Source organism: Taudactylus pleione, unplaced genomic scaffold (assembly GCF_031769625.1).
Source record: "Taudactylus pleione unplaced genomic scaffold, aTauple2 ptg000685l, whole genome shotgun sequence".
NCBI lineage: Eukaryota > Metazoa > Chordata > Amphibia > Anura > Myobatrachidae > Taudactylus > Taudactylus pleione.
Window position 1 is genome coordinate 2,746,802 of NW_028285087.1, and position 24,318 is coordinate 2,771,119.

General features: G+C 46.5%; 1 protein-coding gene across 1 annotated transcript in view; it reads right to left on the reverse strand.

Moving 5' to 3' along the window:
• Positions 1-24,318, reverse strand: part of LOC148477861 (alpha-2-macroglobulin-like protein 1) — a 173,707-nt gene that overhangs the window by 122,659 nt on the left and 26,730 nt on the right. The window contains exon 8 of the mRNA XM_088456079.1: positions 5,066-5,177. Within this exon, the coding sequence (XP_088312205.1) occupies positions 5,066-5,177 (112 nt within the window). The remainder of the gene's footprint in view (positions 1-5,065; positions 5,178-24,318) is intronic.

The following is a 24,318-nucleotide window of genomic DNA, read 5'->3' on the forward strand; positions in this document are numbered from 1 at the left end:
GGGATTCTCACTGCAAGGATCACGAATGCTGGGATCCCATACCCAACCAATACAAAGACAGCTAATTGGGGAACTGCTTTATACCGTATATTAAACACAATATTAGAAGTCTGTTTTATATACTAGCCACCAGATCAGGAGATGGCTTTGTATATAAATGACCAGGTTGAGGATCGGCTTTATATACTAGACAACAGATTGGGGTACTGCTTAATACTGTATATCTGTAGCACCCCATTGTGTACTAGCTACCATGTTACAGATCTGCGTTATACACTAGCCACCAGAATGGGTTCCAGTTAAATAAAAGACACTAGAAGGGGGGTTGATTTGTTTACTTGCCACCATTTTAGGATTTGGATTAACATATTGGTCACCGTATTAGGGATCTACTTTATGTTCTATACACCATATTAGAAGACTGCTGTATTTACTACATCAGATTAGGAGTCTTATTTATGTGCTAGCCAATAGAATTATATATACACTAACCCCCAAGATGGAGATTTCTTTATAAACTGTCTTCCAGATTGGGGGGCTGCTTTGTGTACTAGCCTGCCGATTGGTTATCGACCATCAATGGTCAATAACCAATGGTTTTGCAACCATCGATGATCTATGGCCGATGGCAAGTGTTTTCTTTACATAAAAAAAATAAATAAATAAAAAGATGTCCATCAAACAAAGGTCCAGGCCTCTGATTGGTTAACAGTAGAGATGTGCGGTTCAGTTCTCCAGGATCCAAATCTGGACAGAGTCGCGGTTCTGATATCCTGAGGCGATCCGGACAGATCCGAGTCGAAACTCTGATTTTTCCATGGTTTGGAATTCGGAATTTAAATTCGAATTTTGGGGTTAGGATTGCAAAAATTACATGATTTTAGCAGTTTAAAAAAATAGGATTTAGGTACGTACCAGTAAAATCCCTTTCTCCGATTCCACTGGAGATCTAGACACTGGGGTATAGACGGGTGGATGAGAGGAGCTGGCACTTTAAATCTTTAAGCGTGAGTGACTCATCCCCCTCTATCCCCCAGAAGCCCCAGTTAGAGAAATGGAGCCAGAGGTGATGGAAACAGAATCAGAAAACATAAACTGAGGAGAAGTAATCAAACCACAAGGACGGCAAAGGCCGAATAGAAAACACACAGAACAACATAGTGCATACAATGAATGTAAAATAGAACACCATGACATAGTGCATACAATGAATGTAAAGTAGAACACCATGACATAGTGCATACAATGAATGTAAAATAGAACACCATGACATAGTGCATACAATGAATGTAAAATAGAACACCATGACATAGTGTATACAAGGAATGTAAAATAGAACACCATGACATAGTGTATACAAGGAATGTAAAATAGAACATCATGACATAGTATATAGACAAGGAATGTAAAACAGAACACAATGGCAGGTAGAGCAGACCTGGGAGGGCGTCCAGTGTCCCCTGTGGAATCGGAGAAAGGGATTTTACTGGTAAGTACCAATATCCTATTTTTTCCTTCATCCACTAGGGGACACTGGAGATCTAGACACTGGGGACATCCCAAAGTTAACCTGACACGGGTGGGAGAGCCCTGAGTAACCTGCCAAAAACCCTGCGACCAAAAGTAGATTGAGGCCGCAAAGGAATAAAAACAATAGAAACAACTAAAGTGTGGACCATGTGGTCGTACAACAAAAGTGAGTTGCTGAGGTGCCACAACAGGCAGCCCAAGGAGCACCCACCGCACGAGTGGAAAGAGAAGGAAAGGAAAAGACTGTGGAGGCCAGCAACCTAACAACATGCGCCAGTCGGACGGCCAAACAGTTCCTTCTGGCCCCCCTTCTATATAGAAGCAGGCCAACCGCGTTAGCAGCAATCAAAAGACAAGGAAACTGACTTCCACAATGCTGCAGTACTGGTCATAAAACCGAGGAACCCGCACCATCTCCAAAGAAAGGAACGACAGAGAACCATCCGACCAGAAGAGAACACAATCTGTTGGGTGATGTGGAAGTATGAAATCAACGTAGGCAGGAAGACGCCAAGGCACGGAGTTCTTCACAGGCATCATGAAAAAATGAGATAAGGAGGTTGACAAGAGAGGACTCCCAACTTCGAACCCACCTGTCCAAAACAAAGACCAAGAGGAGGGATGAATTCCGAGAGAGGAGTTACAGTTCCACCTCCTAGAAAGGCTCACACAGAGAAGACTGGAGGAACATCAGAACCAACAGATGTGTAGCCAGGACAAACAGATGCTGTTTTATTCGGAGAACTGCCCTGGAGAAAAGTCTGAATTTGAGGGAACAAGGCTAGGCGGTTCTAAAGAAGACTGACAATGCCAAGATCCGAACCTTGTGAGAACCGAGGCATAACCCAGCATCCATGTCCCGAAGAAGAGAAGAAGGATATGGGACAACAGAAGCATTGCTGGGAGAACCCCCACTCAGCTAATGTAGCAGCAGCGTGGCAGTGACAGTGTTTCTCGTCCTCAGTCAGCTCTGCCTGAGCTGTTGTTTTTTTTGTTGTTGCTTCGTGTCTGAGCCCCTCCCCCAACCTCACCTCTTTACTATTCATATGAATAGTTTTTACCATTGAATGCTTTTGATGTGATGGTTAGTTACCATCGCATCGAAAGATTCAATGGTGGAAGCACTGCCATCATATGATGTGGGCTTCCAATGTCCATCCCTACTGATGCACCACATGGTGCACCGTGAATCTGCTGCAGCCAGTAAGCCACAGCAATAGTGGGTCTGGCGCTGTATTCCGCGCCAACTGCCTCAACTAAGGGAGAGGCTGTGACGGAGGCGGCACCTGTTCCTACTCATGGAAGCACAATGGCCGCCGGACCTAAACCCCGCCCCTTCACCACCGGGAACAGAGCCCCGGCGTTAAGTCCGTCCGGTCTGAACCGACAAACAGACATCACCATCTGCTCACCTCCGGGCGGCGTTGAAGGAAGCAAAGGGAGGGAGGTGATCGTTCCCACCTAGTGACAGTCGCGGCAATGCACCGCTCTGTCATAGAGGGTGCAAACAGCAGCGCTGGGGCGGGGCTGGGGAACCCATGAGTCGTGCGGTACTCTGGCTGGTAAATGGACAGGGAAGAGTATAAAACCCCTTCAGTAGCCGTACCTAGAAGTGACGTGAGGGCGGAAGTGGAGTTTTCTGCCCACACTTTCCAAGAAAATAAGAAAGTTGGCCCCTTGCGGGCTCGTTTCGCTCTACACGCTGCGGGCTCGCCACAAGAATATATTCCCCCTCTATGCCCACTTGGATGGTAGGGAATGACGTTGGACACTGGCTGATGACGTCATCGTACAGAAATGGAAGGGGTTCTATCTCATTCCATACGGGACAGGGTCAGCGCAATGTCTATGACACAGCATCCTATTCCCCCTGTATTACAGCGCTGATAAAGTCACCGCTCACCCCCACATTAGTGAAGCGCTGTGACAAGCAGCAAAAGTCGCTCCTCTTTAACACTGCCCCAATTACATAAGGAGCATGGGAGAGGGAGAGGGGGGAATCCGCAGGATACCATCTCAGTCCCCTGCTAGTCAGGGGAGAGGCATACTTACCAAGCTGCCAGCATCAGGTCCTGCGGTGGGCAAAGGTGGCATGGACACATCCTCTATATTAGGTTGTGGATGTCCCTTCCCTGTGCTGGTGCCTGGGACCCGGACACTCTATAGTAGTGGTGGCGGATCTGCGACCATGTAGCAGGCTGACAGAAGCAGCTATCTGTCAGCCTGTCCTCATTGCTGTGTAAGCTAAATATAAAATGTAAAGTAAAAAACTATAGTATGGGCTGGAGCTCGGCCCTACGTGGCCGGCTCTCTCGGGCACATTTCTAAAACTGGGGCTTCTGGGGGATAGAGGAGGGAGGAGTCACGCACACTTAAAGATTTATGGGAATATTCAATTAGCCGCGATAAGCCGTTTTCGGTGAAAACTTATACCCGTATTCAATTCCAAACACTTTTCGCCGGTGCGGAAAGTCAATGCACTGGAATAGGTGAAAAAGATTTGCCTATGAAAGGAGGCGAAAAAAAGTGCAGAATTGAGGTTTTGGGGTGCAAACTTGCAGGAACCACCCTGCACCCTTGGGACGGCCCCCCAAAGGTAAACTGTGTCAAAAAAGTAAAAAAAAAAAAAAACTTTAGAACACCACAAAAAATTACTTTGAAAAAGGGAGTGAAAAAGTACAAAGTTGAGGGACAAACTTAAAAATTAGCTACACAGACTCCAGGGGGGACCCCAGGTATGCCACAGATGTTTTTAAGATTGCAGGTGCTTGCGGAAGGTGGATTTTTAAAGTTTTTTAAAACTTCACTTTTGTCAACTTTAAAATATGCTAGCCCCCATTTTCATGTACCCCAAATTTGCTGGGACTAGTTATTTCCCCCCCCCCCAAAAAAAACTGCAAAAATCCATTCTTCACCACTTCTGACGGTAAATAGCAGCTATTGAGAGCATTTAAGTACCCCAAATATCTTCAGTAGGGCTATTTGGGGGCATCTGTAGTGATCCCCAATGTCAGTGCATCTTTTGGAGGGTGTCAAAACTGACAGCACTTTTCACCTGTTTGAGTTTCACCGGGTCCCGTTTTCGCGTCCTTTGGAATTGAATACGGGGATAAGCGGTGACGCGTGCAAAACTTTTCCGCAGGTGAAACCAGCGACGGCGGCGAAAAGTCCGGTATGCGAAAAGCTGATGACTTTTCACGGCCAATTGAATATGCCCCTTAAAGTGCCAACTCCTCTCATCCACCCCTCTATACCCCAGTGTCTAGACCTCCAGTGTCCCCTAGTGGATGAAGAAGAAAATGTTTTATCATTTAAAGAAAAAAAAGGGAAAAAAAAAAATTCCAGATCCAAAATCAAAACATAGGGGTCAGCGCACATCTCTAGTTAACAGTGCATCTTGATTCTACAAGTAATCTAGACTGTGACTCAAGCTCGCCACCTTGTGGAGATACATAATAATGTGACTAATAAGTGCAGACTAATAAACCAAAGTTTGTATTTCTATTCAGGAAATAATGTTATAAAGCCAGCTCACCACTCCCCTCACTGAGGTACAGACCACTTCCTTTGGCAAAAAGTTCTGCCATTCTGTCTTCCGACAAAGGGTTGCAATCACATTTCCATGTACGCCTCTCCCATAAGTATACCTGCAACCATAACACAGGGATGCATTCACCATTTTCTGATAGCATGATGGACCAGTCCACAATGGCACCCCCATTAACCCAGTGAAAACGTAGCCATCTGTATGAGCAATCTGGGGCAGATTTTTTACACCACAATGATCAGAGCAATGTTCACAATTGTAAGAAGCATCAGCTACCATGGAAATATGTTTAAGGTATAGAGAATAAGTTCTCGAACTCGGCCCTCAGGACCCCAAACAGTGCACATTTTGCAGGTCTCCTCGCAGAATCGCAAGTGAAATAATTAGCTCCACCTGTGGATCTTTTAATATGTGTCAGTGAGTAATGAGTACACCTGTGCACCTGCTGGATGACCTGGAAAACGTGAACTGTTTGGGGTCACGTGACCAAGTTTGTGAACCACTGATATAGAGAGTGAGGTCCTCACACCAAGGGGTAGATTTACTAAAGCTTCTAAAAATGAAGAGTGGACATATGTCCATAGCAACCAATCACATTATGGCTATCATTTCTCTATTGCATCCTAGAAAACAAAAGACAGAATCTGATTGGTTGCTATGGGAAACACCAGCACTTTTCATCTTGAGAAGCTTCTACCCCCAAGTTTCTTGGAAAGAATACTAACAGCGGCATTCCGACAGTCAGAATCCCGGGTTACTGGCAGTCGGGATTCGGCAACGGTATTCTCAGAGCCAGCATCCCGACCACCAGGATGTCAACTACATCCCATTGGTAAGGTACCTACTTCTGAGCATTGCATTATGTTGTAACGGAATTATTGCCGTGTTCCGTAACTATTGTGCATTGTTTGATTAATGCACAGTTGGAGGAGTATAGGAGTAGCATAGTGATAGGGAGTACACTACACCCAGCCTGCATGGTGATTGTTCATCGGGTCAGCTAGAGTTTGGCCCCTGAATTGTGAATGGGTAGTCTGGTCATTGTGGGTGGTACACACGCTTAGGGAAAAGGATAGTTCAGTACAGCCGTGTGGGTGGGCCTGGGCTGTTGTCTTGTATCTTTATTTGCAGGTACAGAGATTGTGACTGTTCATCCAGCAAAGTGACAAGAGTGCGTTCAGTGAGTGAAATTGTGTTTTGTGTGTTATCCCCACATCCCCTACCCTTCGAGCGTTTTTCGTTCAGGATACACCCCGTGCTTGTCCCTGAGGGAAACCAAGTTTGAGGCCAAAAGGGCCAATGATGACCCCCCAATTAATCCCAGTGGGTATCATCAAGAAGTAGTGCAATTCCCTTCACTTGCAGGGTCCAGGAGCGATTCTCCGCATAGGGATGGCCATCGATAGATTACAAATATCAATAGTTTACTACCGATGGTCGATGGTTTGCCATCGATGGCAGAGAGCTAATGGTTTTCCGCCATCGATGACTAAGTGGAACCCAATGTTTTCTTTCCCCCTGCCTCTGACATGGAGCTTAGCCCCGCGTCTCGGTGGACCGCTATGCCCCCCCCCCCATTTTTTTATTGGTCCACGGCTTGCCAGGCACCCCGAAGCCTCGAGTGGTGCAAAACATTGATGGTTCAGCATGGTTATCACTAATCACTGGAGAACCACCGATGGCCATCCCTAATTCTACATCTGCCTCCGACCTGTATTCCAGGACCATTGATTGAACCATCATCAGCGGCCTGAAAGTGAGAGAGAGTGACATGAGGTAAGTGCCCGACTACACCTGCACCGCGGCACTGAGGATTTCTCTACACCACCACCCATCATCCCCTGTTATAGTAACTCCATTTCACATTGCGCTGGTGCCTATTGTTCTCCACCAATAGGACATATCAACAGTTAAATGCAGAGGATCCTTAATATTTGCAGGTACGAGACGTTTTCGGTGGCTATATTACAATTATTATTACATAAATATGCCCCATAGTGAGATAGTAGTTATGTTATATCTTCCCCAGGGCTGCAATAATTGGTTATTTATAGAGTGGACGTAGACCTGCAGTAATACAGTATTTTTAAATAAGTTCATACAGGAAAGTATAAATATATAAACTTTTCCTTTACTAACGTTTCTTTGTAGAAATATTTTCCCTGAAACAAGACATAATTATCAATGATTTGTGAGTGTTCTGCATCTGTTTTATAGTAATATAGTTCTGCTCAGTGTACAAATAACCCACCGTTACTCTGCGGTCTGATTATCTGAGGCTTATGTAACAGGTTTGCGCAGTAATCTGAGTCAGATGGTCAGTGTGACACTATATTATCAGGGTTGGGACACATCTAACAAACGTTTCAGCGTCAGGTGATCACCGTTTGCTTAAACTTCCTCTACTGTATCTTAATGGAAATCTATTATCAGGGCAAAGCAGGTACGTTATCACTTCCCAAAATACCTCTGAATGTAACCTCAAACTGTCCATCTATGACTTGTAGATTAACAGCAGATGGCGGCCACATATTGCCTAAGCAGTTATAGAATGAGTAGAAAAAAGTTCAGTCGTTTAAATTAATAATGTAGAATTTACACACCTGGGGGTAGATTTACTAACCGTCAGTTTATGGAGTCCGCCGATGATCGGCAGCCTTGACCGATGGATTTAAAACGGCAATTGCAATATGTTCTAAATCATGCTGATTTAGCACTTATTACTGTTGCTGTTTTAAATCCTTCAGTCCAAGGGGGTGATTCATCTTAGGACGGAATTATGATTATTATCCTTTATTTCTATGGCGCCACAAGTGTTCCGCAGCGCCTTACAATGCAAAGCTGCATGCAACCAGCAATTCGTCCTTGCTAATATGCAAATGCAGAAGGAGGTGGATGACCTCCCCTGCTGCATTTGCGATCCCAAACACTGCCACCTCGGTCGCAGGCTGGGATCACCATCGTGACCATCAGCCGCGATGGTGGACGGTGCCGGGCTGCCGGCCAGCTGAGTAAGCCTGAGCTTACACAGGTTGGCTGGCCTGCAAGGTCAGAATACCGCGTCCGTGAAGAAGCCCCTGGCCTTGCCACTCCGGGAAAAAGGTAGCTGATATACGCCGTTTCTGGGAACGCCAGCCGTCCCCACCCCTGCATCGACCCTTAATTGCCTTTCAATCAGGCAGAGGCATAGCAGGGCTGTGTGCGATCACACAGGACCTGTTCTACACATTCGCAGAACAAATCTGCGTTCAGCAGTACACATACAGTACATGCAATGCTGAAACACTCCCAAAGTTGAGGCTCATCGGCGGCTTTGAGTAAATCTGTAATTTCTCCCAATCTGCTAGGTCCCCCAATGTCATACTTGCCAACTCTCCCTGATTGTCAGGGAGACTCCCTGAATAGTAGCAATCTCCCTGACTCCCTGAAGAGTCTAATCCGATTCTAGCTATTATCTTCTAGAAGGTGCTAGTTAAATGTTAGGTAGAATCTGATTGGTTGCTATGGGCAACATCTCCTCTTCTGAAAACTCTCACTTTAGTAAATTAACCCCTAGCAATCTCCCTGATTGCACCTTTTACCCCCATTATGAAGCTGTTATATAAAAGAAAAAACAGGGATATATACATGGGATCATTAGTATATTTCTCTGCAATGGTTATAAGACACAATGGGCCTGATTCAGACCCACTCGCGAGCGGCTGTCCGCTCGCAAGTGGGTCGATGTTCTGCACTGGGCATGCGCACGACGGAGGGAGCTCCGTCGTGCGCATGCGCCAGACGCGATGAGCGAAGGACTTTCCTTCGCTCGTTGTGTCTGATCAAAGGGGGCGTGCTGTCGATGTTGATTGACAGCACGCCCCCTTTGGTGGGTGTGCCGGGGGCGTGCCTCCCTGACGGGGGCGTTCCTAAGGGAACGCCTACCATCAGAAGCCGGCCCACTGACATCACTAGTGATGTCAGTGGGAGTGATTTTGGCTCTGATAGAGCCAAAATCACTCCGGGCCTTGCGGTTGAAAACCTCAACCGCAGGCTCCGGCTCGCAGTTTCGATGGTCGCGATGGTCAAGACCATCGCGGCCATCAAACTGCACGCTCGTATAGGCTGTGGGTGGTGACCCACAGCTATACGAGCGTCCAGGAGGACGCTCCATAGTTATGGAGGACGGCCCTCATTCAGAGCGTGCGCTCTGCTCAGAGCGTACGGCTCTGATTGAGGGCCAATGATCCCTATAGTTAAATGCATTTTCTGAGAAGTATGTATGAAGAGGAAAGTCAGCGCTTATGCCAATCAAAAAACCCACGACCTCATAAGCAAAAAATAATAAATAATAAAATTATAATAATATAAAAAAAAATATAAAATAGCTGAAACAGTAAACTGTTACTACTATTTTATATTTGTTTATATTTTTTTATTATATTATTATCATTTTATTATTTATTATTTTTTGCTTATGAGGTCGAGGGTTTTTTGATTGGGTTAAGCGCCGACTTTCCTCTTCATATATACATCTATATTTGCAAATTAACACAGAATTTGTGTATGGTCTTTGCTGCTACCCCATTTTGAAACCCTCTTCTAGATTTTGCACCCTTAGGTACTCAGCGCCGGGAGTACCACTACATTTGTCTCCTTATTTACAGAGAAGTATCAGTGTGTTTTCATCAACACAATTATCTTACTAACTGCTTTGGGGCTCATTTACATTTGGATGTAAGTCAGTATTATGACACGCCCCTCAGATGTAGCAGGACACGCCCACTTTAACGCTGTGCTCATAGGTGTTGCTTTCACACTCTCACTGAAATGCTTTTTAAAAAGTAGGCAAGTTGTAAGGAAGAGTTCAGCTGACAACAGTTATTAAACACTGAAACGTTGATGACATAATCCAGAAAGGAATTGTCGGTTTATTATGCCAAGAGTGCTGCACCATCCATAATCGAAGCAGTTCCGTTTGGTTGTTTGGAGTGCCGGACCAGTGGACAATTGTGTGTGTATATATATATATATATATATATGTATGTATAATTATATATACACACAAAGTGGGGCAAAAAAGTATTTGGGCAGCCACCGATTGTGCAAGTTGTTGCACTTTAAAAGATGAGCGAGGTCTAATTTCCATCATAGGTACACTTTAACTGTGAGAGACAGCATCAGAACAAAATATTCCGGAAATCACATTGTATGATTTTTAAACAATTTATTTGTCTTGGCCATGGTGGAGAGCTTGCAGTCTGACTGTTTGAGGGTGTGGACAGGTGTCTTATCTACAGTTAACCAGTTCAAACAGGTGCCATTAATACAGGTAACGAGTGGAGGATAGAGAAGCTTCCTAAAGAAGAAGTAACAGGTCTGTGAAAGCCAGAATTCTTGCCGGTTGGTATGTGTCCAAATATTTATTTTCCGCAAGAATATACAAATAAATTGTTTAAAAATCATACAATGTGACTTCCGGAATTTTTTGTTCTGATCCTGTCTCTCACAGTTGAAGTGTACCTATGATGGAAATTACAGACCTCTCTTATCTTTTAAAGTGCAACAACTTGCACAATCGGTCGCTGTGCAAATACTTTTTTGCCCCACTGTGTGTGTGTGTGTGTGTAAATATATATATATATATATATATATATATATATATATATATATATAATTCACAGAAATAGGGCGGCACTTAGAGTCTATTTTTTATAGGTGAAGCAAAAGCAGAGTTTTAATGATCAACGTTTCGGGGAACGGGTCCCATCTTCAGGATACACACATGTGAATAGCACACAACAAACAACTTATGGTGTGTTCTATCTACATATACTGTATATATATATATATATATATATATATATATATATTAGGGGTGTGCACCGGCCACTTTTCGTGTTTTGTGTTTTGGTTTTGGATCTGGATCTTTCTTCGTGTTTTGGATCTGGATTGGTTTTGCCAAAACCACCCTTCCGTGTTTTGGGTTCTGGGTTTTGTGTTTTGGATCTGTATTTTTTTGAAAAAAAGCATAAAAACAGCTAAAATCACAGAATTTGTAGGTTTTTCTGCTCCTATGCTATTATTAACCTCAATAACCTTAATTTCCACTCATTTCCAGTCTATTCTGAACACCTCACACCTCACAATAGTGTTTTTATGTCCAAAAGGTTGCACCGAGGTAGCTGGATGACTATGCTAAGCGACACGAGTTATGCGGCACAAACACGTGACCCATCTAGGAGTGACACTGCAGTGGCAGACAGGATGGCAGTTAGAAAAACTAGGCCCCAAACTGTACATAATGCAAAGAAAAAAAGAGGTGCAAGATGGAATTGTCCTTGGGCCCTCCCACCCACCCTTATGTTGTATAAACAGGACATGCACACTTTAACAAATCAATCATTTCAGCGCCAGGGTCTGCCACACAACTGTGGCTGAAATGATTGGTTCGTTTGGGCCCCCACAAAACAAGCTGGCAATTAATGTGTCCCTGCACAAACTGGCTCTACGGAGGCAAGATGTCATCCTCATCCTCCTCATCCACCGATTCCTCACCCTCTTCAGTGTGTACATCCTCATCCTCACAAAGTATTAACTCGTCCCCACTTGAATCCACCACCACAGGTCCCTCTGTACGTTCTGGAGGCTGGTCTCCCTGGAAGAGCTGATAATTCATTTTGATGAACATCATCTTCTCCACATTCTGTGGAAGCAACCTCCTACGCCTTTCGCTGACAAGGTTCCCGGCTGCACTAAACACTCTTTCGGAGTACACACTGGAGGGGGGGCAACTCAGGTAAAATAGAGCCAGTTTGTACAGGGGCCTCCAAATTGCCTCTTTTTCCTGCCAGTACAGGTATGGACTGTCTGACATGCCTACTTGGATGCTGTCACCGATGTAATCCTCCACCATTCTGTCAATGGTGACAGTATCATATGCAGTGACAGTAGACATGTCAGAAATTGTTGCCAGGTCCTTCAGTCCGGACCAGATGTCCAAACTTGGTCCTGCCTGCCCTGCATCACCGCCAGCGGGTTGCTTAGGATACCTAAGTTTTTTCCTGGCAGCCCCAGTTGCGGGAGAAAATGAAGAAGGAGCCGTTGACGTGTCACGTTCCGCTTCAGCTGACAGTGTGTTCACCAGCAGGTCTTTGCACCTCTGCAGGCTTGTGTCGGCCGGAAAGAGAGACACCACATAGGCTTTAAACCTAGGATCGAGCACGGTGGCCAAAATGTAGTGGTCTGATTTCAACAGATTGACCACCCTGGAATCCTGGCAAAGCGAATGAAGGGCTTCATCCACAAGTCCCACATGCCGAGCGGAATCGCTCCGTCTTAGCTCCTCCTTCACTTTCTCCAGCTGCTTCTGCAAAAGCCTGATGAGGGGAATGACCTGACTCAAGCTGGCAGTGTCTGAACTGACTTCACGTGTGGCAAGTTCGAAGGGCTGAAGAACCTTGCACAACACGGAAATCATTCTCCACTGCGCTTGAGTCAGGTGCATACCCCCTCCTTTGCCTATGTCATAGGTGGATGTATAGGCTTGTATGGCCTTTTGCTGCTCCTCCATCCTCTGAAGCATATAGAGGGTTGAGTTCCACCGCGTCACAACCTCTTGCTTCAGGTGATGGCGGGGCAGGTTCAAGAGTGTTTGCTGGCGCTCCAGTCTTCGGCACGCAGTCGCTGAATGGCGAAAGTGGCCAGAAATTTTTCGGGCCACCCAAAGCGTCTCCTGCACGCCCCTGTCGCTTTTCAGAAAATTCTGCACCACCAAGTTTATTGTGTGAGCAAAACATGGGACGTGCTGGAATTTGCCCAGATGTAATGCCCGCACAATATTGGTGGCGTTGTCAGATATCACAAATCCCCAGGAGAGTCTAAGTGGGGTAAGCCACTGGGCGATGATTTCCCTCAGTTTCTCTAAGAGGTTGTCGGCGGTGTGCCTCTTACTGAAACCGGTGATACACAGCGTAGCCTGCCTTGTAACGAGCTGGCGTTTCTGAGATGCTGCTACTGGTGACGCTGCTGCTGTTGCTGCGTAAGGTGATACATCTACCCAGTGGGCTGTCACAGTCATATAGTCCTTAGTCTGCCCTGTTCCACTTGTCCACATGTCCGTGGTTAAGTGGACATTGTGTACAACGGCATTTTTCAGGACACTGAGGACACTTTTTCTGACGTTTCTGTACAGTCTCGGTATCGCCTGCCTAGTGAAGTGGAATCTAGACGGGATTTGGAACCGGGGACACACTACCTCCATCAATTGTCTAAATCCCACTGCACTAATGGCGGATACCGGATGCACGTCTAACACCAACATAGCAGTCAAGGCCTCAGTTATACGTTTTGCTTCAGGATGACTGCTGTCGTACTTCATCCTCCTCGCTAAGGACTGTTGGAGGGTCAATTGTTTAGTAAAAGTAGTGGTGTTCCTACTTCCTCTCTGGGATGATGAACGACTCCCAGCAGCAGCAACAGCAGCAGCGGCAGCAGTAGGCGTAGCAATGCAGGATCCTCCGGAGGAATCCCGGATAGGAGAGTCAGTCATGCCAGTGATATGGCCTGCAGGACTACTTCCGATCCTGACTAAGGAGGAAATTGACGAGGAGGGAGTTGACGGTGTGGTTTGCAGGCGCTTGGATACAACAGGACAACGGGATTTAGGTGTCCCTGGACTGCTTACGGTCTGAGCCAAAGTTTCTGAACTTGACAGTAACTTTTTATGAACGCGCTGCAGGTGCCGTATAAGGGAGGATGTTCCTAGGTGGTTGACGTCCCTACCCCTACTTATTTCACCTTTACATATGGTACATATGGCAAGACAGTTGTTGTCCGGATTTGGATAGAAATATTGCCAGACCAAAGAGGTGGAATGTTTGGTCTTCTGCCCAGGCATGACCGTGATGGGCTTTTTCATCCCACGGACAACAACTGTCTCCCCCGGAGCCTGATTTAAACAAACCACATCACCATCAGAATCCTCCTCGCCAACTTCCTCCTCAGCGCCAGCTACACCAGTATCCTCATCCTGTTGTACTTCAACAGTGACATCTTCAATTTGCATATCAGCAAGTGGACTGTGGGTGCTCCTTTCAGCACTTGCAGGGGGCGTGCAAATGGTGGAAAGAGCCACCTCTTCCCGTCCAGTGCTGGGAAGGTCAGGCATCGCAACCACCACCACACTTGGACTCTCCTTGGGGATTTGTGATATCTTCTTAGAAAGCACAGTTCTTCGCTGTGCTTTTGCCAGCTTAACTCTTTTGATTTTTTTAGTGGGAGGAGTGCTTCCATCGTCATGTGAAGCTGAACCACTAGTCATGAACATACTAGGGATCGACCTTAGCCGTTCCTTGCCACTCCGTGTCGTAAATGGCATATTGGCAAGTTTACGTTTCTCTTCAGCTGATTTAAATGTCTTTTTCAAGGTCATTTTCCTGAACTTTGCCATTTGGGATTGTATGTGCCCTCTACTATGACATTGGGCATCGGCCTTGGCAGACGACGTTGATGGCATGTTATCGTCTATGTCATGACTAGTGGCAGCAGCTTCAGCACTAGGAGGAAGTGGTTCTTGATCTTTCTCTATTTTATTTTTATCGGAGAAAGTTTGGTCCTCCATTTATGTTATATCGATTTGATATATACGTGCGGCTAAACACAAAAAATAATTTTTTTTTTGGTTTGGACTGGAGTGTACTTTGTGGGTTACAGCACCCTTTAACGGTCAAGCCAGCCGGCCCTTTACTTATGACACAGGCGCACTCTTGGCACTACTTTGTTGATGCACGTGCGGCTACTGCGCACACAATTCACAAACACAGAAAATAATTTTTTTTTGGTTTGGACTGGAGTGTACTTTGGGGGTTACAGCACCCTTTAACGGTCAAGCCAGCCGGCCCTTTACTTATGACACAGGCGCACGCTTGGCACTACTTTGTTGATGCACGTGCGGCTACTGCGCACACAATTCACAAACACAGAAAATAATTTTTTTTTGGTTTGGACTGGAGAGTACTTTCGGGGGTTACAGCACCCTTTAACGGTCAAGCCAGCCGGCCCTTTACTTATGACACAGGCGCACGCTTGGCAATACTTTGTTGATGCACGTGCGGCTACTGCGCACACAATTCACAAACACAGAAAATAATTTTTTTTTGGTTTGGACTGGAGTGTACTTTCGGGGGTTACAGCACCCTTTAACGGTCAAGCCAGCCGGCCCTTTACTTATGACACAGGCGCACGCTTGGCACTACTTTGTTGATGCACGTGCGGCTACTGCGCACACAATTCACAAACACAGAAAATAATTTTTTTTTAGGTTTGAACTGGAGTGTACTTTCGGGGGTTACAGCACCCTTAACGGTCAAGCCAGCCGGCCCTTTACTTATGACACAGGCGCACGCTTGGCACTACTTTGTTGATGCACGTGCGGCTACTGCGCACACAATTCACAAACACAGAAAATAATTTTTTTTTTGGTTTGGACTGGAGTGTACTTTCGGGGGTTACAGCACCCTTAACGGTCAAGCCAGCTGGCCCTTTACTTATGACACAGGCGCACGCTTGGCACTACTTTGTTGATGCACGTGCGGCTACTGCGCACACAATTCACAAACACAGAAAATAATTTTTTTTTTGGTTTGGACTGGAGTGTACTTTCGGGGGTTACAGCACCCTTAACGGTCAAGCCAGCCGGCCCTTTACTTATGACACAGGCGCACGCTTGGCACTACTTTGTTGATGCACGTGCGGCTACTGCGCACACAATTCACAAACACAGAAAATAATTTTTTTTTAGGTTTGGACTGGAGTGTACTTTCGGGGGTTACAGCACCCTTAACGGTCAAGCCAGCCGGCCCTTTACTTATGACACAGGCGCACGCTTGGCACTACTTTGTTGATGCACGTGCGGCTACTGCGCACACAATTCACAAACACAGAAAATAATTTTTTTTTTGGTTTGGACTGGAGTGTACTTTCGGGGGTTACAGCACCCTTAACGGTCAAGCCAGCCGGCCCTTTACTTATGACACAGGCGCACGCTTGGCACTACTTTGTTGATGCACGTGCGGCTACTGCGCACACAATTCACAAACACAGAAAATATATTATTTTTTTAGCACTTGGGGGGAGCACCCCTGATGGACAGAGCACCCCCTGGACAACACTACAGCACCCCTTTAGGACTGGGACACTGCACAGGACTTTGGAGTGGACACAGCCCCTATGGAGAACTGACTGCACAACACAGTCCAGCCAGCCCCTATGGACTTTGAAGTAGTGGACACAGCCCCTATTAACAACAGCAGCACAGCACAACACAGCCAGCCCCTATGGACTTTGAAGTAGTGGACAACAGCAGCACTACACTACACTACACTACACAGCACTAACTCCCACCCTCCCTCTTCACTGTCCACAGCCGAGTGAGAAAATGGCGCCGACGCGGGTACCTTATATAGGATCCAAAACCCGCGAGACTCGGAAGGCGGGATGATGACGTTTTGCCTCGATGTCAGATCCGAGTCAGGCGGGAAAAGTCGAGCCTGACTCGGATCGGACTCGGATCGGGGGGGCTCGGGGGGGTTCGGATTTCAGAAATCCGAACCCGCTCACCCCTAATATATATATATATATATATATATATATATTAGGGGTGTGCACCGGCCACTTTTCGTGTTTTGTGTTTTGGTTTTGGATCTGGATCTTTCTTCGTGTTTTGGATCTGGATTGGTTTTGCCAAAACCACCTTTCCGTGTTTTGGGTTCTGGGTTTTGTGTTTTGGATCTGTATTTTTTTTTAAAAAAGCATAAAAACAGCTAAAATCACAGAATTTGTAGGTTTTTCTGCTCCTATGCTATTATTAACCTCAATAACCTTAATTTCCACTCATTTCCAGTCTATTCTGAACACCTCACACCTCACAATAGTGTTTTTATGTCCAAAACGTTGCACCAAGGTAGCTGGATGACTATGCTAAGCGACACGAGTGGGCGGCACAAACACGTGACCCATCTAGGCGTGAAACTGCAGTGGCAGACAGGATGGCAGTTTGAAAAACTAGGCCCCAAACTGTACATAATGCAAAGAAAAAAAAGAGGTGCAAGATGGAATTGTCCTTGGGCCCTCCCACCCACCCTTATGTTGTATAAACAGGACATGCACACTTTAACAAACCAATCATTTCAGCGCCAGGGTCTGCCACACAACTGTGGCTGAAATGATTGGTTCGTTTGGGCCCCCACAAAACAAGCTGGCAATTAATGTGTCCCTGCACAAACTGGCTCTATGGAGGCAAGATGTCATCCTCATCCTCCTCATCCACCGATTCCTCACCCTCTTCAGTGTGTACATCCTCATCCTCACAAAGTATTAACTCGTCCCCACTTGAATCCACCACCACAGGTCCCTCTGTACCTTCTGGAGGCTGGTCTCCCTGGAAGAGCTGATAATTCATTTTGATGAACATCATCTTCTCCACATTCTGTGGAAGCAACCTCCTACGCCTTTCGCTGACAAGGTTCCCGGCTGCACTAAACACTCTTTCGGAGTACACACTGGAGGGGGGGCAACTCAGGTAAAATAGAGCCAGTTTGTACAGGGGCCTCCAAATTGCCTCTTTTTCCTGCCAGTACAGGTATGGACTGTCTGCCATGCCTACTTGGATGCTGTCACCGATGTAATCCTCCACCATTCTGTCAATGGTGACAGTATCATATGCAGTGACAGTAGACATGTCAGAAATTGTTGCCAGGTCCTTCAGTCCGGACCAGATGTCCAAACTTGGTCCTGCCTGCCCTGCATCACCGCCAGCGGGTTGCTTAGGATACCTAAGTTTTTTCCTGGCAGCCCCAGTTGCAGGAGAAAATGAAGAAGGAGCCGTTGACGTGTCACGTTCCGCTTCAGCTGACAGTGTGTTCACCAGCAGGTCTTTGCACCTCTGCAGGCTTGTGTCGGCCGGAAAGAGAGACACCACATAGGCTTTAAACCTAGGATCGAGCACGGTGGCCAAAACGTAGTGGTCTGATTTCAACAGATTGACCACCCTGGAATCCTGGCAAAGCGAATGAAGGGCTTCATCCACAAGTCCCACATGCCGAGCGGAATCGCTCCGTCTTAGCTCCTCCTTCACTTTCTCCAGCTGCTTCTGCAAAAGCCTGATGAGGGGAATGACCTGACTCAAGCTGGCAGTGTCTGAACTGACTTCACGTGTGGCAAGTTCGAAGGGCTGGAGAACCTTGCACAACACGGAAATCATTCTCCACTGCGCTTGAGTCAGGTGCATACCCCCTCCTTTGCCTATGTCATAGGTGGATGTATAGGCTTGTATGGCCTTTTGCTGCTCCTCCATCCTCTGAAGCATATAGAGGGTTGAGTTCCACCGCGTCACAACCTCTTGCTTCAGGTGATGGCGGGGCAGGTTCAAGAGTGTTTGCTGGCGCTCCAGTCTTCGGCACGCAGTCGCTGAATGGCGAAAGTGGCCAGAAATTTTTCGGGCCACCCAAAGCGTCTCCTGCACGCCCCTGTCGCTTTTCAGAAAATTCTGCACCACCAAGTTTATTGTGTGAGCAAAACATGGGACGTGCTGGAATTTGCCCAGATGTAATGCCCGCACAATATTGGTGGCGTTGTCAGATATCACAAATCCCCAGGAGAGTCTAAGTGGGGTAAGCCACTGGGCGATGATTTCCCTCAGTTTCTCTAAGAGGTTGTCGGCGGTGTGCCTCTTACTGAAACCGGTGATACACAGCGTAGCCTGCCTTGTAACGAGCTGGCATTTCTGAGATGCTGCTACTGGTGACGCTGCTGCTGTTGCTGCGTAAGGTGATACATCTACCCAGTGGGCTGTCACAGTCATATAGTCCTTAGTCTGCCCTGTTCCACTTGTCCACATGTCCGTGGTTAAGTGGACATTGTGTACAACGGCATTTTTCAGGACACTGAGGACACTTTTTCTGACGTTTCTGTACAGTCTCGGTATCGCCTGCCTAGTGAAGTGGAATCTAGACGGGATTTGGAACCGGGGACACACTACCTCCATCAATTGTCTAAATCCCACTGCACTAATGGCAGATACCGGACGCACGTCTAACACCAACATAGCAGTCAAGGCCTCAGTTATACGTTTTGCTTCAGGATGACTGCTGTCGTACTTCATCCTCCTCGCTAAGGACTGTTGGAGGGTCAATTGTTTAGTAAAAGTAGTGGTGTTCCTACTTCCTCTCTGGGATGATGAACGACTCCCAGCAGCAGCAACAGCAGCAGCGGCAGCAGTAGGCATAGCAATGCAGGATCCTCCAGAGGAATCCCGGATAGGAGAGTCAGTCATGCCAGTGACATGGCCTGCAGGACTACTTCCGATCCTGACTAAGGAGGAAATTGACGAGGAGGGAGTTGACGGTGTGGTTTGCAGGCGCTTGGATACAACAGGACAACGGGATTTAGGTGTCCCTGGACTGCTTACGGTCTTAGCCAAAGTTTCTGAACTTGACAGTAACTTTTTATGAACGCGCTGCAGGTGCCGTATAAGGGAGGATGTTCCTAGGTGGTTGACGTCCCTACCCCTACTTATTTCACCTTTACATATGGTACATATGGCAAGACAGTTGTTGTCCGGATTTGGATAGAAATATTGCCAGACCAAAGAGGTGGAATGTTTGGTCTTCTGCCCAGGCATGACCGTGATGGGCTTTTTCATCCCACGGACAACAACTGTCTCCCCCGGAGCCTGATTTAAACAAACCACATCACCATCAGAATCCTCCTCGCCAACTTCCTCCTCAGCGCCAGCTACACCAGTATCCTCATCCTGTTGTACTTCAACAGTGACATCTTCAATTTGCATATCAGCAAGTGGACTGTGGGTGCTCCTTTCAGCACTTGCAGGGGGCGTGCAAATGGTGGAAAGAGCCACCTCTTCCCGTCCAGTGCTGGGAAGGTCAGGCATCGCAACCACCACCACACTTGGACTCTCCTTGGGGATTTGTGATATCTTCTTAGAAAGCACAGTTCTTCGCTGTGCTTTTGCCAGCTTAACTCTTTTGATTTTTTTAGTGGGAGGAGGGCTTCCATCGTCATGTGAAGCTGAACCACTAGTCATGAACATACTAGGGATCGACCTTAGCCGTTCCTTGCCACTCCGTGTCGTAAATGGCATATTGGCAAGTTTACGTTTCTCTTCAGCTGATTTAAATGTCTTTTTCAAGGTCATTTTCCTGAACTTTGCCATTTGGGATTGTATGTGCCCTCTACTATGACATTGGGCATCGGCCTTGGCAGACGACGTTGATGGCATGTTATCGTCTATGTCATGACTAGTGGCAGCAGCTTCAGCACTAGGAGGAAGTGGTTCTTGATCTTTCTCTATTTTATTTTTATCGGAGAAAGTTTGGTCCTCCATTTATGTTATATCGATTTGATATATACGTGCGGCTAAACACAGAAAATAATTTTTTTTTTGGTTTGGACTGGAGTGTACTTTCGGGGGTTACAGCACCCTTTAACGGTCAAGCCAGCCGGCCCTTTACTTATGACACAGGCGCACGCTTGGCACTACTTTGTTGATGCACGTGCGGCTACTGCGCACACAATTCACAAACACAGAAAATATTTTTTTTTTTGGTTTGGACTGGAGTGTACTTTCGGGGGTTACAGCACCCTTTAACGGTCAAGCCAGCCGGCCCTTTACTTATGACACAGGTGCACGCTTGGCACTACTTTGTTGATGCACGTGCGGCTACTGCGCACACAATTCACAAACACAGAAAATAATTTTTTTTTTGGTTTGGACTGGAGTGTACTTTGGGGGTTACAGCACCCTTTAACGGTCAAGCCAGCCGGCCCTTTACTTATGACACAGGTGCACGCTTGGCACTACTTTGTTGATGCACGTGCGGCTACTGCGCACACAATTCACAAACACAGAAAATAATTTTTTTTTTGGTTTGGACTGGAGTGTACTTTCGGGGGTTACAGCACCCTTAACGGTCAAGCCAGCCGGCCCTTTACTTATGACACAGGTGCACGCTTGGCACTACTTTGTTGATGCACGTGCGGCTACTGCGCACACAATTCACAAACACAGAAAATAATTTTTTTTTTGGTTTGGACTGGAGTGTACTTTCGGGGGTTACAGCACCCTTAACGGTCAAGCCAGCCGGCCCTTTACTTATGACACAGGTGCACGCTTGGCACTACTTTGTTGATGCACGTGCGGCTACTGCGCACACAATTCACAAACACAGAAAATAATTTTTTTTTTGGTTTGGACTGGAGTGTACTTTCGGGGGTTACAGCACCCTTAACGGTCAAGCCAGCCGGCCCTTTACTTATGACACAGGCGCACGCTTGGCACTACTTTGTTGATGCACGTGCGGCTACTGCGCACACAATTCACAAACACAGAAAATAATTTTTTTTTGGTTTGGACTGGAGTGTACTTTGGGGGTTACAGCACCCTTTAACGGTCAAGCCAGCCGGCCCTTTACTTATGACACAGGCGCACGCTTGGCACTACTTTGTTGATGCACGTGCGGCTACTGCGCACACAATTCACAAACACAGAAAATTATTTTTTTTTTGGTTTGGACTGGAGTGTACTTTCGGGGGTTACAGCACCCTTAACGGTCAAGCCAGCCGGCCCTTTACTTATGACACAGGTGCACGCTTGGCACTACTTTGTTCATGCACGTGCGGCTACTGCGCACACAATTCACAAACACAGAAAATAATTTTTTTTTTGGTTTGGACTGGAGTGTACTTTCGGGGGTTACAGCACCCTTAACGGTCAAGCCAGCCGGCCCTTTACTTATGACACAGGTGCACGCTTGGCACTACTTTGTTGATGCACGTGCGGCTACTGCGCACACAATTCACAAACACAGAAAATAATTTTTTTTTTGGTTTGGACTGGAGTGTACTTTCGGGGGTTACAGCACCCTTAACGGTCAAGCCAGCCGGCCCTTTACTTATGACACAGGCGCACGCTTGGCACTACTTTGTTGATGCACGTGCGGCTACTGCGCACACAATTCACAAACACAGAAAATAATTTTTTTTTTGGTTTGGACTGGAGTGTACTTTCGGGGGTTACAGCACCCTTAACGGTCAAGCCAGCCGGCCCTTTACTTATGACACAGGCGCACGCTTGGCACTACTTTGTTGATGCACGTGCGGCTACTGCGCACACAATTCACAAACACAGAAAATAATTTTTTTTTGGTTTGGACTGGAGTGTACTTTCGGGGTTACAGCACCCTTTAACGGTCAAGCCAGCCGGCCCTTTACTTATGACACAGGCGCACGCTTGGCACTACTTTGTTGATGCACGTGCGGCTACTGCGCACACAATTCACAAACACAGAAAATATATTATTTTTTTAGCACTTGGGGGGAGCACCCCTGATGGACAGAGCACCCCCTGGACAACACTACAGCACTCCTTTAGGACTGGGACACTGCACAGGACTTTGGAGTGGACACAGCCCCTATGGAGAACTGACTGCACAACACAGTCCAGCCAGCCCCTATGGACTTTGAAGTAGTGGACACAGCCCCTATTAACAACAGCAGCACAGCACAACACAGCCAGCCCCTATGGACTTTGAAGTAGTGGACAACAGCAGCACTACACTACACTACACTACACAGCCCTAACTCCCACCCTCCCTCTTCACTGTCCACAGCCGAGTGAGAAAATGGCGCCGACGTGGGTACCTTATATAGGATCCAAAACCCGCGAGACTCGGAAGGCGGGATGATGACGTTTTGCCTCGATTTCAGATCCGAGTCAGGCGGGAAAAGTCGAGCCTGATTCGGATCGGACTCGGATCGGGGGGGCTCGGGGGGGTTCGGATTTCAGAAATCCGAACCCGCTCACCCCTAATATATATATATATATTGTGATAGCAGCACTGTAGCAGTTTTGAATGGCTTCTATGTCTGTCCCAGATTCCTGTCCTATGTGTTTTAAAGCCCCCAGGACAAGTCTGTTTTGAAAACAGACTAGAAATGTCGGCTTTAGTGAAAAGCCAGAATGGGTCCTGGGGGTGTGGATGTGAGGAGAGGGGGGCTACATCCATAGGCCACTCCAGGTGTTGGGCCTTTCAGCCTGGTAGCAGGCTCATTAGGGCTTGCACCTGGAAATGGCTGATATAAGCTTGGTTTAGTTGTGGCTGAGTATCTCACACCTGGGAGAGCAGGCCCGCAGGCTAGCTTGCTCTGAGACACTGTTTGATACAAACCTGTAAGTACTGTGGACGTGAACTTGTTTAGTGTTCTGATAGTGAGGGAACCTACTGTCTAGTTATAGCCCAGACGGGCAAGGATTTTGTTTATGTTTTATTTTGTTTATGTGTCTGGTACAATAAAGACTGGCTCCGTCCAGCTTGCATGAGAACCCCAGAACTGTGTCCTGTTTCTCCGGCTGCTGTGTGTGTAAAGAGGGAGTCCATCTACCCCAGGAGAGGGACCCCTATCCCGACTGTGTCGCAAGATATATATAAATACATGTTCCAAGGTGGTGCAAAAACTACTGAACCGATTTTCATGAATACTGCATCACTTGATGAAGTTTCAAAATGTTGCAAAAAGACACACCAATTTAAAGAGCGTATGGCCCTGCACAGGTTCTCTATAAGGCAAGCTCTGGAGGGAGAGTGTAATGATAAACCAGTGGCCAGAATTTTAGAGACTTCAGGCACAATTTGGCCACAATACGTTACAAAATGATAGATTGATAAATCATATACCTAATCTGATCTATAAAGGTGACAGGGCCCGAGGGTTTGTTAAAGGCGGAAGCACACTGGACACATTATTAGTGGTTCGGTTCTCCAGAAATCCGAATCCACCCGAATTTCGTGAATCTGGGTAAATCCGAGTAGTGGTTCTAATCTCCTGAGGAGATCCGGGTAAATCCGGGTCGTAGTTCTGATCTTTTTGCGGTTTGGAATTCTGATATTAAAACCAAATTTCAGATTTTGGATTGCATAAATTACATGATTTTAGCTGTTTTTAAAAATTTTATATATTTTTTATTTAAAAAATCCAGATCCTAAACCAAACCGAAAACCAAAACACTTGAGGGTGGTTTGCAAAACCAAATCCAGATCCAAAACCTTGAAGGAGATACAGATCCAAAACCAAAACCAAAACACGGGGGTCGGCAAACATCCTAAGTATTAGTACTGTATTTGTGATCATCTGTTTGTGCCTTTCACTATATTTGTTCAGTCTAGACTATCAATATTATTTTTAGA